This window comes from Equus przewalskii, chromosome 1 (genome assembly GCF_037783145.1).
Source record: "Equus przewalskii isolate Varuska chromosome 1, EquPr2, whole genome shotgun sequence".
Taxonomy (NCBI): Eukaryota; Metazoa; Chordata; class Mammalia; order Perissodactyla; family Equidae; genus Equus; species Equus przewalskii.
In genome coordinates, this window is record NC_091831.1 from 83643553 (window position 1) to 83658443 (window position 14891).

Below are 14891 nucleotides of genomic sequence, written 5' to 3' on the forward strand. Positions count from 1 at the left end.
GCATATTGTTTTTGGAAGAATCACAAAAGTCCTGAGGTTCATTTTCAGAGAAGCCAAGTTAAAAAAAAAAACAAAATTAAATCAGAGAAAACAGTTTCAATGAACCAAAAGAATTTTTAAAAACACAAAGTAAAATAAACTTGTTCGTTTCATCATGAATTTAGCTATCTTCAAGCAATACTATTCATCTCTTTACACTCAGCATACTCCAGACTTACCAGGTCAATTACGACCCACACTCGTCACTCGCGACTACACTCTACACAAGCATCTACAGCCACGAGAGAACGAACGGCCGAACGTCTGTTGGTAAGTAACTTCAGTGAGGCACGGAAGTCCGAGACACAAATGAACAATGTGCCTCTCTTGCTCCCTTTATAAAATGAGTGGAAGCGTGATCTTGTTTCCTTCATTTTCAAAGCTTCTTTGTAGACAGACATGCTTGTCTTGAACATGTCTAAATGTGGGCTTATGTGAACTAATCCAATATGGTGCAGAATTACAAGCAAGGTCATTCCACGTGGATGGTTTAGTGAAGCAGGAATATGGGAAAGCTGAGAGCTTGTGAGCACAGCAGAAACGCCATTCCTGAGGGAATGTCTCATGTCTGTGTCCCCAGGACTCAGAGTGTCGCCTGGAGTGTGGCTGAGACGAAACAGGGCCCCTTTGATTCCTAGGGACCTGCTGTGGGCTGCCTGTGTGGCTAGATCATTTCTCTAGAAGCAAGAACGGAAGAGATGAAAGCAACAAAAAACCTCACAGAATTTTCTTAGAAAAACAGTTTTAATTTATATATTTAGCACAGTTCTCTTCATAAAATAGATTTATTTAAACCCCTCAGCCCAAGCCGCGTCATTCATTTATTTCAAAAGACGCACCATTTCAGGGATTGTCCTCGAAGCGCCTGCAATTTTTTCCCCTGGTCTCAGGGAAGGCCTGGGAGGCGGGCTCACATTGTCGGGGTAAAAGTCTAGGAGCGAGAAATCCTGTTGCAGGGGGTAGCTGTTTTCGTCCAGCAGGAAGAGGCTCTGCACCTTCACCACACAAGGGGCCCCGCCGCCCGCCAGCAAGGCGTGGAGCAAGTCGGCGGCGACCATGCCATAGGTGACCTCTGCGGGGGGCGCTGAGGAAGACGAACACACACACACAGGCTCAGCGTCCCTGCCAGGCCAAGAGAACCGCACACGTGGAAGGGTTCGTCGTTCCCCTTGACGTGTCAAGTCCCAGCCCCGTTTTAAATCTCGCTTTCTATCCTTTCTCTTCTCAGGTTGCTGAGGGCCCTCTAGAATGAGGACACCACCTCTGCTGATCACGGGGTGGGGGCGGGGGGAGGCATTTCCTATTACGGCCCAGCTTCTGGCTTCTTCAGACAACAGCGGGAAGAACTGAGATTAATGCTGTCCTAAGTTAAGCTTGAAACAAAAAGGGCGTGCCCATCCAGAAAAGTCCTCTTACGTTGACCCAGTCTACAGCTCTTATCACAGTCACACACACACGTATTTATCGTTTCTATCGCAGAACCCTGAATTAGTTACTTAATGAACATCAAATCTTGGCAATATAACAATACTAAAATTATAGATGGACATGTCGCTGTGTTTTGCATTTGCCCTTTGCGTATATTCTTCCTCTTATTTTTCTTAGGACAACAAATCAAGTTATTTAGCAGCTTGCTCAATACTACACTGACAAGGACTATCAACTAGGCTCTAACTAAACTAGTTCCCTGACCAATACTAGTTCCCTGACCAATACTAGTTCCCTGACCAATACCCCCAGCCTCTCTTGGACTGGGTCTCCAGACTCCTGGAGGCTCAATGACATATTTTGGAGGTGTGAGAATTCTCTACAATACTCAAAATTTTTGTATTTTCACTTCGATAAGCTAAAAAAAAAAATCAAGATTAGTGATAATCTGAATGAATGAATAAACTACAAAATCACAATTTTCTTGAACCTATAACAGCTGAGGTTCCGCAGCAGCCAAGGAGACTGAAATGTAAGGAAAGAGAGAACAGGGACACAGGTCTACCTGAGGCAGAGCTCAGGAAGAAGACAGGGCTACCAGACAAGCAAGAAGGAAGAATGTGCTTAAGCTTTTAATGAATTGCTAAAAGCCAAGCAGGGGCCAGTGCCACAGACAGCGGAGTCTGCAGCCTCGCAGGCTCTTGTCGTTTCCACCAGGTGCTCACAAGCCTGGACAGAAGGCAAGACATCAGAAAAAGATTCCAACTATGGCAAAGGCCTGGAGAAGGGGAGAAGCCACCACAAGGAAAAGCACTAAACACCACTCAGGACCACTCCCTTAAGAACAAAAGCCTCAAACTACTGGAAGCAGGATGGCAAATGTTGGCCCAGGGTACAGGTGAGGATGCATGGAAAATGGAGGAAAGGTAAAAGAAAAATCCCCCTATCCCTGGGGAAGAGCCAAAAACCACCCTGGATCAAGACCAACAGTGGTGACTACTGCTGGGAGAGGGGCAGAACCACACAAGACCCACCAAAGACACTAGGCAGAGCGAGGCTGCCAGAGCAGGAGGGGCAGGTCAAGGAGAAAGCGCCACATCTAAGACCCCGAGGCACAGGCCTGTGTGAGGTAGGGCTGAGCCAGAGTCAGAGAGAATCACTCCGCCCCTCCCACCAGGCTAGGATCCGCCAAATAACCACCAACAGAGCCTGTACAACTTGGGGAGGCGTGAGGACACAGAAAGAAACTCTCTGAGGCCCAGGTGCAGAGTGAAGCGTTAAAGCTGATGGTGGAGTGGGAACAGTGGGGAAAACTCTCTGGCAAACCACTGCCCACCATCAGCAAAGATAATGCCAGAGGCGTTTGAAGCCAGGGGAGACCCCACGGTAACTACAGCAACAACAAACTCAAATCCACTCCACGTCTTACAAGATCGACTCCACTCTGCCCACCCCCCGCCCCCATGAAGGTCAAGGAAAACAGGCAAGCCCATTTCCGGGGATGGCAACTGTTGACCTCAGTCTATACTGTTCTATGGGCAATTTGCAGAACTCAAGCAGAAATTACTAGACACACAAACAAAGCAAGAAAAAAACTCATCCACTGTTAAGAGACAGAGCAATCAGTAGAACCAAATTAGCTCATCTGCCTGGAGTCTGAGACTGATAAGGAACAGTATGGAGTTTGATCATCTCACAAATGGGTTATCTGCACTCTGCTGTCAGCCACTGACTATCCCCAGCTTCGTAGCTGAATATCCCACAAATCCACCCCACGGACAGGGGAGTATCTTCACCTATATACTGTCACACATTCATCTACTTAACTATTATAGAACTGCAGTCCTCGTGTTTTTGCTCTCCGATTGGAAACTTAGGGTAAGAAGAGATCCGGGACTTGCTCCCCTCTATTCATGTGCTGAGACAGGTGTCGAGCAGGTCTCACCTTCCCATTCACATAGTCTGGTGTTTCACTCGAGCTAAATTATCCTCCTGCTTTTATACTGACAGAAAAAAACCTTAATTTACGGTACAACGTTCTTTCTGTTCCAAATACTATCTACACTCCTGAAATGAATGGCTTCACCAAGAACACCCTCTCGATGGCGTGATGGTATCTTACCTATAGCTCTACTGAGCCAGTCAGGAGAAATGTCGAGAAGAATCTTCTCTATCAGCTGTGATCCTACATGGACGCACACCTTATATATTCCATCAGCTATGGTCATTAAAGCTGGCCTAGAAAAGAGTAAATGGCACATGACTTTCAAAAAGATTTTCAAATTACAGAAATGCTGAAATGCAATACCATTTCAGAAAACACTGGGTTTTTATGCAGGGTTAATTTTAATTCTTAAAACAACTCTAAGATGTTCTGAAACATCCTAGAAATGAGAGAAAGGCTTTTTTTTAAGAGTTTAAAATGATAAATTGATAAATTTTATTTATTTCATATTTATGTCAAAGTTTCAGAAACTAATATAAGAAAATGTTATCTCATACTGTTGCGTAAATTACATTTCGAAATAAAAATAAAGATATATTTCACAATCACAATTTCAAGTTATTCTTTTCCACTGGAAGAATCCTACCAAAAACAAACTGTTTTACATGTCAGTAAATAGGAAACTAGATAAATAATTTTCAGTACATCTCACAATGGAATACTACGTGGCTGTTAAAAAGGATAAGGAAGATTTATAAGTGCTAGTAGGGAAGGAGCACCACATACTCTCAGGAACAAACAATATGAACGAAACAATATGAATACTATTATTTTACCTATGCACTTTTAAAGAAAGGGATATACATGTGCTGGTATGAGCAAAAATCACAGAAAGAATATACAAAAACTCGGAACAAGCAAGCAAGCGGCATTGATGGCATGGGGTGGATGGGAAGAAGACATTTACTTTTTGTTTTCTACCTTCCTCTATCGTTTGCATTTTTACCATGGTATTTATTACTGCTTTTAAAAATAAATTAATTTTTAAAAAATAAGTTGAGAACAGAATTTAGAAACAGACTCATTAATTGAGGGGAATTTAGTGTAACAGCTAAAATGTGACTCTGATCGTCCCTCTGAAAACCTACTTCCCCCTCTACCCACATGACGATTCAAGGTCCTTTCCTCTTTTTCACTCCACACTCTTTCCACAGACTCTCTCTCTTCCTCCTTTCTTTATTCCAACAAATACAAACTCAACATCTACTATGCACATGCACTCTGCTAAGCACTGGGCATACCCCAGTGAACAAGGCAGACCAGGTTCCTTCACTCAAGGAACGTAAGATATAGTGGGGGAGAAAGACAATAAGCTTTTCAACAATGGTGCCAAGATGATTCAATGGGGATAGAATAGTCTTCTCAACAAACCGTGCTGGCAACTGGATATCGACCTGCAAAAGAATGAAGTTGGATCCCTTCCTTACATCACACACAGAAATTAACTCAAAGTAGAGATCTCGTCAAGATGGCGCCGTGAGCACACGTTGAACTCGCCTCCTCCCACGAACAGAACTAGGTTACAACAATTTTGGGAAGAATCACCCTGGATTGAAAACTGAAAACTGGATAAAGAGAACCCCCACAACAAGGGACAGTCCTGACGAAGGCAGAAGAGGCAGTAACTCTGGCCAGAGAGGAAAAAAGCCACCTTTGGGAGCAGGGGAACTTCTCAGCTGGTCAGGAGGGAGCCACCCTAAGGTACGAGCCCTCCCTGGAGGAGTGAGGTCCGGAGCGGGGACAATACTGCTATAACCATCCTTCGGACTCAGCCCAGCTGAGACGGGGGTCTTACTGTCTGGCTTTGCTGGCTATTAACTGCAGCGAGGACATCCCTAGAAAAGCTATCGGCCGAAATCGAAAAGATCCGGGTCTTAAAGGGCCCACACACAAACTCACTCATTGCAGCAACCTAAAATCACCAGAGAGAAGGCTGACTGTCCTTTGGTGAAACGAGACTCATCTGGTGGGCTCTGGGGGCATCTTGGTGAGAGGAGGGTCCTCTCCGGAGACTGAGACATTGGTGGGGGCCATTGTTCTGAGCTGGTCCAGGTGTGCTGATATGGACACCGGTGGGGGCCATTGAAGTGCATTCCTTGGGCTGTTAGCCCAGGGGTCTGCCACACCCACTAGAGCACAGATTTAATCCAGTTCAGCCAGGACAGGCAACCCGCCCTAGCGACTGGCCCCACCTAACAGCAAGCCCTCAGGCTACTTTTCAGCCTGCATTGACTGAGTGCCTTGATCCTCTACAGGCAGGCAAGGGTGTCTGCCTTTGTGGGGCAGGGCCTGTGTGAGGACCAGGTGAACTGTGGGGGGCATTGGGGGAGAAGTGGGGGCCTCTGCAGTGTGGCATTGGGGTATGCTCCAGGGGGTTGAGAAGTGTGCACGGACCAGGACTGTGCTGACAGTGTATGTGGTCTGGTGGGGGGTGAGGCTTATCAGCAGGCAGAAGACCTGGGCTTCACAAATAGCCATAAAAAGGATCAGCCCCACCTTCCAAAGCCTGAAACAACTGAGTGCCCCCATGCCAAGGGCAAGCCCCACTCAGCTGCACTCCTAAGAGAACTGATAACAGCCTTGTTGGCCTCAGGCCTATCACAACTGTAGCCCCTGAACCTAGCAACCAGCTACACTGGGTACCAACCCAATTAAGAGGACAATTGCAATAAGAGTGTGCTGATAGACTTTGTAGCCAACAGTGCTGATGCCCCCCCACCCCAAGACCGGATTTACAAACAGCTGGCCAGGGAAGGAAAGATCAGACTCCCTGGGTACCTGCAGTGGGAGCAACCCTGCCACAGCAGAAGGACACAAGTAGCCCACAAAGGGGTCACTCCTGGTTCTTATGGTCTGGTGACGAGAGGGAAGCACACTGCTGGGCCTCCTAAGGCATCTCATACATAAGGCCACTTCTCCAAGATCAGGAGACATAGCTGACTCACCTAGTACAAAGAAAATAGCACCGAGAAAGAGGCATAATGAGGAGGCAAAGAATACTTTCCAAGCAAGGGAACAGTACAAAACACCAGAAAAAGAACTAAGTGAAACAGAAACTAGCGACCTACTGGAGAAAGAATTCAAACAAAATATAATGAGGATGCTTACAGATATGCGGAGAAGAATGGATGAACACAGTGAGCATATCAGCAAAGAACTGGAAGATATAAAACAAAACCAATCAGAAATGAAGAATACAATACTGGAAATGAGAAATTCACTAGAGGGACTCAATAGCAGAGTAGAGGATGCAGAAGAACGGATCAGCAAGCTAGACGAAAGCCTAGAGGAAATCACCCAAGCAGAACAGAAAAGAGAAAAAAGAATTAGACAGAATGAGAACAGTGTAAGGGAACTCTGGGACAATATCAAGCATGCTAACATTCAGATTATAGGGGTCCCAGAAGGAGAAGAGAGAGACAAAGGGGCAGAAAATTTATTTGTCGAAATAATAGAGGAAAATTTTCCTCACCCGAGGAAGGAAACAGACATCCAAGTTCAGGAAGCACAGAGAGCTCCAATCAAGAGAAGCCCAAAGAGGCCCACACCAAGACATATTATAATCAAAATGTCTAAAATTAAAGACAAAGAGAGAATCCGAAAAGCAGCAAGAGAAAGGCCACAAGTGACATATAAAGGGAAGCCCATCAGGCTATAAGCGGACTTCTCAGCCGAGACCCTACAGGCAAGAAGAGAATGGCACGACATATTTAAAGCACTAAAAGGAAAAAACCTACAACCAAGAATACTCTATCCATCAAGGTTGTCATTCAGAATGGAAGGAGAGAGAATGTTAACAGAAGAATTAAATATTATTTCCTAGTAATGCAGTACCAATTATTTGCAAGCTAAGATTATATATATTGAGCTCCATTTTAAAAATGTGATAAAATGGAATATATTTCAAATATGAACAAAATGTCTTATGTCGTCAACATGCATTAATTTTTAATTGATTTACTAAAGCAGATAATGTAAATCACTCTGAAAAGTAAGACACTTTGCAACTACACAAAAGAACTATAAATATTAAAATAATAATGATATTTATAAAAAATTAACTCAAAGAAGATCATGAACCTATATATAAGAGCCAAAATTATAAAATTCTTAGAAGAAAATACAGGAGTAAATCTCTATGATCTTGGCTCAGGAATGATAGCTTTCTTAGATTTACCGAAAGCACAAGCAACAGAAAGAAAAACAGATCCTGGAAACCTCACACATTGCTGGTGAGCATGGAAAGCTGGGCAGCGGCTCTGGAAGACAGTTTGGCAGTTCCTCAAAAGGTGAAACGTGGTTTCCACATGACTCAGCAATCCGACCCCTGTGCACACACCCAAGAGGAACGAAAATGCATTTCCAGACAAAAACTCACACATAAATGTTCACAGCAGAGTTCTTTATAATAGCCAAAAATTGGAACAACCCAAATACCCACCAATTGATGGGTGGATAAATAAAATGTGGTCTATCCATACTGTGAAACAGGATCTGGTGATAAAAAGAACGGAAGGACTCATACATACAGTACGGATGAACCTTGAAAACATGTAAAGTGAAAGAAGCCAGTCACAAAGGACTGCACAGTGTATGATTATATTTGTATAAAATGTCCAAAATGAGCAAATCTATAGAGCCAGAAAGCAGATGAGTGGTTGCTGTGGGCTGGGGGGAGGGGAGAATGAGAAGTGACTGCTAAGGGGTACGGGGCATTTGAAGGAAAGGGTGATGAAAATGTGCTAAAATTGACTGTGGTGACAGTTACACAACCCTGTGAATATGCTAAAATGACTGAATTGTGTATTTTAGATGGACTAATTTGATGGTATGTGAATTATTTCTCAGTAAACATTTTTTTTAGAAAAGATAATCTGCAAATAAAAAACTACAAACTGCGCACATGGGGTACTGTCACAGAAAATAAAGCAGGGGGATTAAGAAGACCTCTCTGATGAAGTGCCACTTAAACCAAGACAGGAAGGAGCCAGCCTTGTGGAGTCAAGCAGAGGGAAGAGCGTGCAAGAAAGCCCAAAGGAGAAGAAAATCAGAGTGTCTAGAGAACCGAAAGAAGGCCAGTATGGCTGCGACACAATGAGCAAGGGAAAGGGTGGCAGCAGTCGAGACCACAGAGGCAACAAGTGTACTGGGAAACTACTGACAGGATTTTAAGTAAGGGAGTGACCAGTCCGTCAGATGTGTGGAGAATGGGCTGGAGGAGGCACAGGCAGAAAGAGACCAAGCAAGAGACCACTGCTGTGGTAGTGTGATGAGACACAGCAGTGGTCTGGACTAGGCCCAGGTGGTTCTAGAGCAGGAAGTACTGACTTCCCATTTTAGTTTCACGATAACTGGGGTTTCAGCCAGGCAAGGCAAGCAGGGGGGCCACGTGCTCTGCAATGTGTGGGATATCCTATATAACAAGAAACTGTCCTGCCTAAAATGTCAATAGTACCTCTGTAGAGGATCAAGGGGCTAAGATGCTAGCAGTGAAGATGGAAAAAAGTGGATGAATTTGTGATCAATAGTTCTGGGTGAAAAGTCATAGACTTGCCAGTAGATTGGACGTGGGAGGTAAGGAAAAAGGAATGATTCAAGGATTATGTGCAGGTTTATAGCTTAATTGGGTAGACAGTGGGTCATTTGTTAAGTATAAAAATGGGGAGAACCAAGTTTGAATATGGACAGGAAAAACAAGTCCACTGGGATATTTTTAAGAGTGTGATGCCTATAAGTCATTCAAGTAGGACTATCAGCAGAAAATTCAGCATTTGAATACTGGAGTTTGGAAAAGAAAGCCAGAGTGAAGACGTAAATGAAAGTCACCAGCATATAGATGATATTTAAAAACATGGACAGAGTTGTGATCATCGAGACAGAATACACAGAAAGAACAAATAAAGAGGAAGGACGAAGAAGAGGACTCTGGGTTCACTCCAACATTTCAAGGTGGATAGAAGAAGAGGGGAGCAGGAAGAGCCTGAGACGTAGGTTAGAAAGCCAAGTGAAGCGGTGTCTGGAAGGTAAGAGAGGAGGCTGCTACAAGTGGTCTAACACGTTGAATGTGGACATTAATAAAAGAAACCTTAACTAAATTGGAGATGGGAAGGCCTGTAGAGGGAGCTCTCACGCCCTATAACACATCCCCAATTACACCAGAAAGAGACAGATGCTTGCATCTTTACTCTGGGGCAGTAAAACTACTTTACCGCTCAAGGAAGATTTCTCTCCCCACCTGACAACAGCCCAGCCAATGAGAAACCCCACAGCTCAGCCCATGAGAAACCCCACAGTTCAGCCCATGAGAAATGCCACAGCTCAGCCAATGAGAAACACTGCAGCTCAGCCAATGAGAAGCCGTTGCACCCCCCCCACCCCCACCCCCCCCCCCCCCCCGCATTGTTACTTTCCCCCAGTGGACTTCTGTTTGAACAGCCTTCCCTACTCCCCCTTTTTCTCTATAAAAGCAGTTCCCCTCCTTTCTTTTCCGCATTTGGCTATGGTTTGCCATAGTATGCAGATCCGGAATTGCAATTCTTCTGTCTATTCCTGAAAAAAACTCATTTTGAGACAAAACAACAGGCAAATTTGCTTTTTTAAGTTGACAAACGTAACAGATTAAATTCAAGGTGGAAGAGAAGTGTCCGATGGATTAGGCAGCATCAAAATTGTTGATAAGCTCGACAAGAGCCATGCCAGTGGCATGGTGGGAGTAGATGGAGTAAGCTGAAGTGAATTTGGAGATGCAGAAGGAGAGAAAGAATATATTTATAACTCTAATGAAGTTTGGCTGGACACAAAACAGAGCAGAAAATGTGAGCGACAAGAGGGAGATGTAATGTTAGGGGATGATTTTGTTTATGTGTTTTTAATATGAGAGATACTGGAGTGTGTTTATAGTGTGATAGGAATGACCTATTAGGAGAGGTAATAACCAAAGACTGAGAAGGCAGAACAGGAAGCAGAGACCAATGAAGAGTGTGGTCACCACAGATAATTCTCAAGCCTGTAAACCCAGCTCAGATTCCTTTTATGAACTGCATTTCTGTATATCCAACTACTTGCCAGCTTTTTGCCCTCTCAGCACCTCACACTCATGTGAATCAGCATTTCTCCCATTGTTACTTGTTTCAATAAATCTTATTATTCACCAAATCATCAATGATCTATCATGTATCCATGATCTCCCTTTACTTGCCACTCATCACTAAATCTTGCCAATTCTACTTCCCAACTACTCTTAAATCTGTCCATTCCCACCAGTTACACTCCAGTCAAGCCACCGTGTCACCTCTCCCCCAAACATAAGGCAATGGCCTCTTAACTCGACTCTGTACTTAGCCTCGCTCTAATCCATTCTCCACTATACAGCTAATCTTGCTTCTAATGAACAGAATTTGGCAGAAGTGATGCCACGTGACATCTGAGGTTAGGGCATAAAAAGAACAGCTTCCACCTCACGTTACCTTGGTTCACTTGCTCTGGGGAAAGGAGCCGTCATTTTGTGAGAACATTCAGGCAGCCTGTGGAGACACCCATGTGAGGAGGAACTCAAACGGCCAGCCATGTGAGTGAGCCACCTTGGAAATGAATCCTCCAACCCCAGTCAAGCCTTCAGATGACTGTGCCCCTGTCTACACCTTGACTGCAATCTCATGAGAGACTCAAGGACCCCCTAGTGCTGCCTCTGGAGGAGCCTTGACTAATGGTTTGCTGTTGGTTTCTTTGCTTCTAGTACAGAAAAAAACAATGTATATCTTGTGTTCCTAAAATGTAATCCTGAATACATATCTTATAGAAACCTTGTTAAAGATGGTGTTCAAGTTCTATAATAGCTTTAAGAACAGTAACTATGCTACCTACACTTTCTTCTGGATAAAATAAGCCTTTGTGGGCTGGTATGAGACTCCAACCATAATACCTAATGTAGTTTCCATTGGAAAATCAGTTCCAAGTTACAAAGAATCAACATAAAATGTGATCGATCCATTCACAGCTGTCATGCCACACAAAAGTTCATTAAGTGTTTCGTAAATGGACTACTAAGTTTCTTGAGTACAAAAATATACTTATATCAATCAGTATAACCTCCATAGTACTAAATATCAGTTGAACACATGTGGATACCTAACAGCTATTTGATTGCGTCTGGGAAAAGTAAGCACTCAGAGCTTTCTCTTATTCAGTTTGCTGACTGACCTACGCAGATGATTTCTGAATCATACGTGGTAATTTGAAGGGCATCTGTTATTTAATCTCAACATTTTCTTTTCAAGGAAACCAAATAATCTAGACCCTAAACCTAAAAGCAATTTAAAGGCTTTTAAATAAATGAACAAAACAACTCTTGCTTTAGCATGTCTATTCAACATTCTAGTAACACAAAAAATTAGCACTACATCTTTAATGTGGTATAGTTTAGGGCTATATCTTACATACCTCACACTAAGTTATACCGTAATCAGGTGATACTGATCTGTGAAACCCTTCTCTTGAGCAGTCATTCGTCAGACTGAAGATTCAAAGTCCCTCCTCTCCATAAGGGATATTTCTTGGGCAACATTTTTGTCCAATAAATAATTATATTGATTAGGAACATTAGGAATGATATAAAATAAGAATATGCACACACGCGCACACACACACACACTCTCTCTCTCTCTCTAAGGGACCTTAACTGTTGATAAGAAATCAATTTTAATGAATTATGTTTGTTATGTACCATGCATCATAATTCAGTCTTCTTTCCCATACAGGCAACTTTCAAAGTAAGAACAAAAGTCGTTTACTTATTTATAACAAATATAAATATATGTAAAGGGAAATAAGGCTTATGGACTAAGTGTCTGTAAATTTTCTTAAAGTACGCCATGATAACATGTGAATATGTTTGCATTTAGTTTTTAGATACTGCAGTACATAGAAATAGAAAAGAGCATAAAACACTGAGTGCTATTTTGTAAAGGCTTGTAATTTATAAGGTAAAAAGAAAAAGATTATCCAAGACTTTGAACATTTATTATTGGAAAAACAATGTGTTTTTCCCTGAGCTGGTTGACAATTTTACCATAGAATGTTTACTAGCCTTAATTTCTAATGTGAAGTTGGGAAAGCTGTGGTACAGAAAGGTTAAACATCTTACTAGCTTCCAAACTCAGGTTAGAGTTTGGCTAGATCAGATATAATAATTTTAACCTTTAAATTTCAATTACATTTTAAAGGAGGGAAATGATTTTCTTATGAGCCATTTAGATTTTGGCAAAAAATGTAAACTGAGTAAAAATTTTCTTTAATATAACTGCTTGAAGACAATAAAATCTCCCAATTACTGCTTTTAAAAATTCCTGTTATGATTACTGGGCACTTTTGGCTTTCAAAAATAGCTATTTATCACTTGGGTGAAAAATTTATTCTCTTGGATTAGCTCTAGTTAGTCCTTGTTATAAAGTAAGAATTGATAGGTGTAATTTTTTGGTCATTTGGAGTCCTATAATAATAAATATTTTCCACCTAAATAGCTTGCTTAGTTGCCTTACCTATAGTATATTTTCTTCATAGTAAATGGCAAACAGCTAAAACACTGCCTGTAGATCCTGTTCTCGTCTGTTTCTAGTTCCAGTCCACATTTTGCACAGCCAGTGTATACGATGTTGGGGAGAGAAGAGAAAATACTCTTCAGAGAGCTGCGAGCGTTTAGAGCTATCTTCTGAGCTGCTGTCGTCGGAAACACGAGCTCTAAAATCTGGGCTTTGATTAGAATCACTCCTATAAAAGACAAACAGAAAAATTATAAGTTATAGGATCAAAATGATAATTTTAATTTACAAACACGGCTCATTATGTAGTCGATTTACAGTTACCCCTGGTGAAGGATACAGCCAACGTCTTGTTCTTGCTCGTCACCTCGTCACTCTTCCCCAGACAATGGGTGAAGATTTCCTTGGCTAAACTGGCTGAGCAGGAGGATATTTTCTTCCTCCCTGTCCTCTGGAATCATGCAAAATAAGTGTAACCCCTCTTTTAAGAGGAATCCCTTCGAACACTTGAAACCAGCTAACAGCTTCTCTCCCTGTCCTCTCTTTCGTCTTTTTAAAGTCATCGTTGTCAAAAGCCAAATAGGAGCTCAGCTATTCTTCTATTCTCTACTTTGTCCAAAAAGAAGAGACCACCAGCTTGTCACCTTTTTAAAACTTTTTTCAGTTTCCTGCCCCTCAGCGTCACGCTCTGGGTGTTGGTCACACAGCCACAGGAGCACTGAGTCCTCATTTACTAAAGGAGACCCACGGGCACCTCGAGCATGCTCTTCCACGACTCACTGGTCATGCGTCCACTCCTTAAACAAATACTGAGTGCCCACTATCTGCCAGACAATCTTTTTTTCTAATTTATCTTTGCCTTGTTGTAGATTAGTGAGGTCTCTGATTATCTGAGCCTTCTTCTCCCTTCCTCTCCACACTCAGTTCAGAGCCTTTCTTGACCCTTTGAATTGGTTCTTCTTCATCCTTTCAGCAGGTAGTACACTCCAGGTCAAGAACTCGTCATTCTGGTGTCCCATTCTCTCTTTTGGTTATCTCTTTGAGAGTCCCATTAATGGTGACTTTCCTATTCCTAACGCCTTCAACTTTCTTCCGTCTTTTAGCGCCCAAAGATTGTTTCGTCATCTCTTCCCAGTACGTCATATATCCCTACGTGAATTACAAGAGTGTATAGCGCTCAGCATACCTAAGATTTAAAAGCTCACTGTGAATGTGGACTCTGCTTTCAAGGGGCTCACAGCCTGCTGGGCACTGATACTCGCTAAACACGTACTTTGGAAAAAAAGAAAAGTCTCAAATCAATGAGCTTAATTTCCACCTTAAGAAATGAGAAAAAGTGAAACCAAAGAAAGCAGAAGAAAGGAAATAAGAAACATCAGAACAGAAGTCAATGAAATAAAAAACAGAAAAATAGAAAGCAATGAAGCCAAAAGGGAGTGACTTGAGATCAATAAAAATTGATAAACCTCTAGCCAAACTGATCAGAAAAGAAAAAAAAGAGAGAAGACACAAATTAGCAATATCAGGTTAAGACCAATATCACTACAGATTCTGCATATATTAAAAAGGAGAACAAGGGAATATTATAACTTTACACCAATAAATTTTTGTTGCTGTTGTGTCAACAACTTAGATGAAATGAACAAATTTCTTGAAAGATACAAATTATCAAAGCTCACTCAAGAACAAGTAGGAACCTGAATAGCCCTCTATCTATTAAAGAAACTCAACTTGTAGTTAAAACCTTCCGATAAAGGAAACTTCACGCCCAGGTGGCTTCACTGAAGAATTCTACCAAACACCTTAAGGAAGAAATCACTCTAGTCCTGAACAAACTCTTTCAGAAAATTGAAGAGGAGGAAATACATCCCAACTCTTTCTAT

General features: G+C 42.3%; 1 protein-coding gene across 4 annotated transcripts in view; it reads right to left on the reverse strand.

Annotated features, from left to right (window-relative positions):
* Nucleotides 1-764: 764 nt before the first annotated feature.
* The window catches only part of SHLD2 (shieldin complex subunit 2), a 92052-nt gene continuing 77925 nt past the window's right edge, over nt 765-14891 (reverse strand). For all 4 annotated transcript variants that reach the window (XM_070569471.1, XM_070569454.1, XM_008519263.2 and 1 more), the window contains 3 exons: nt 13009-13237; nt 3590-3705; nt 765-1123 (listed from right to left, as the gene is read on the reverse strand). In XM_070569471.1, coding sequence (XP_070425572.1) covers nt 861-1123; nt 3590-3705; nt 13009-13237 — 608 coding nt within the window. In that variant the 3' untranslated portion in view covers nt 765-860. The remainder of the gene's footprint in view (nt 1124-3589; nt 3706-13008; nt 13238-14891) is intronic.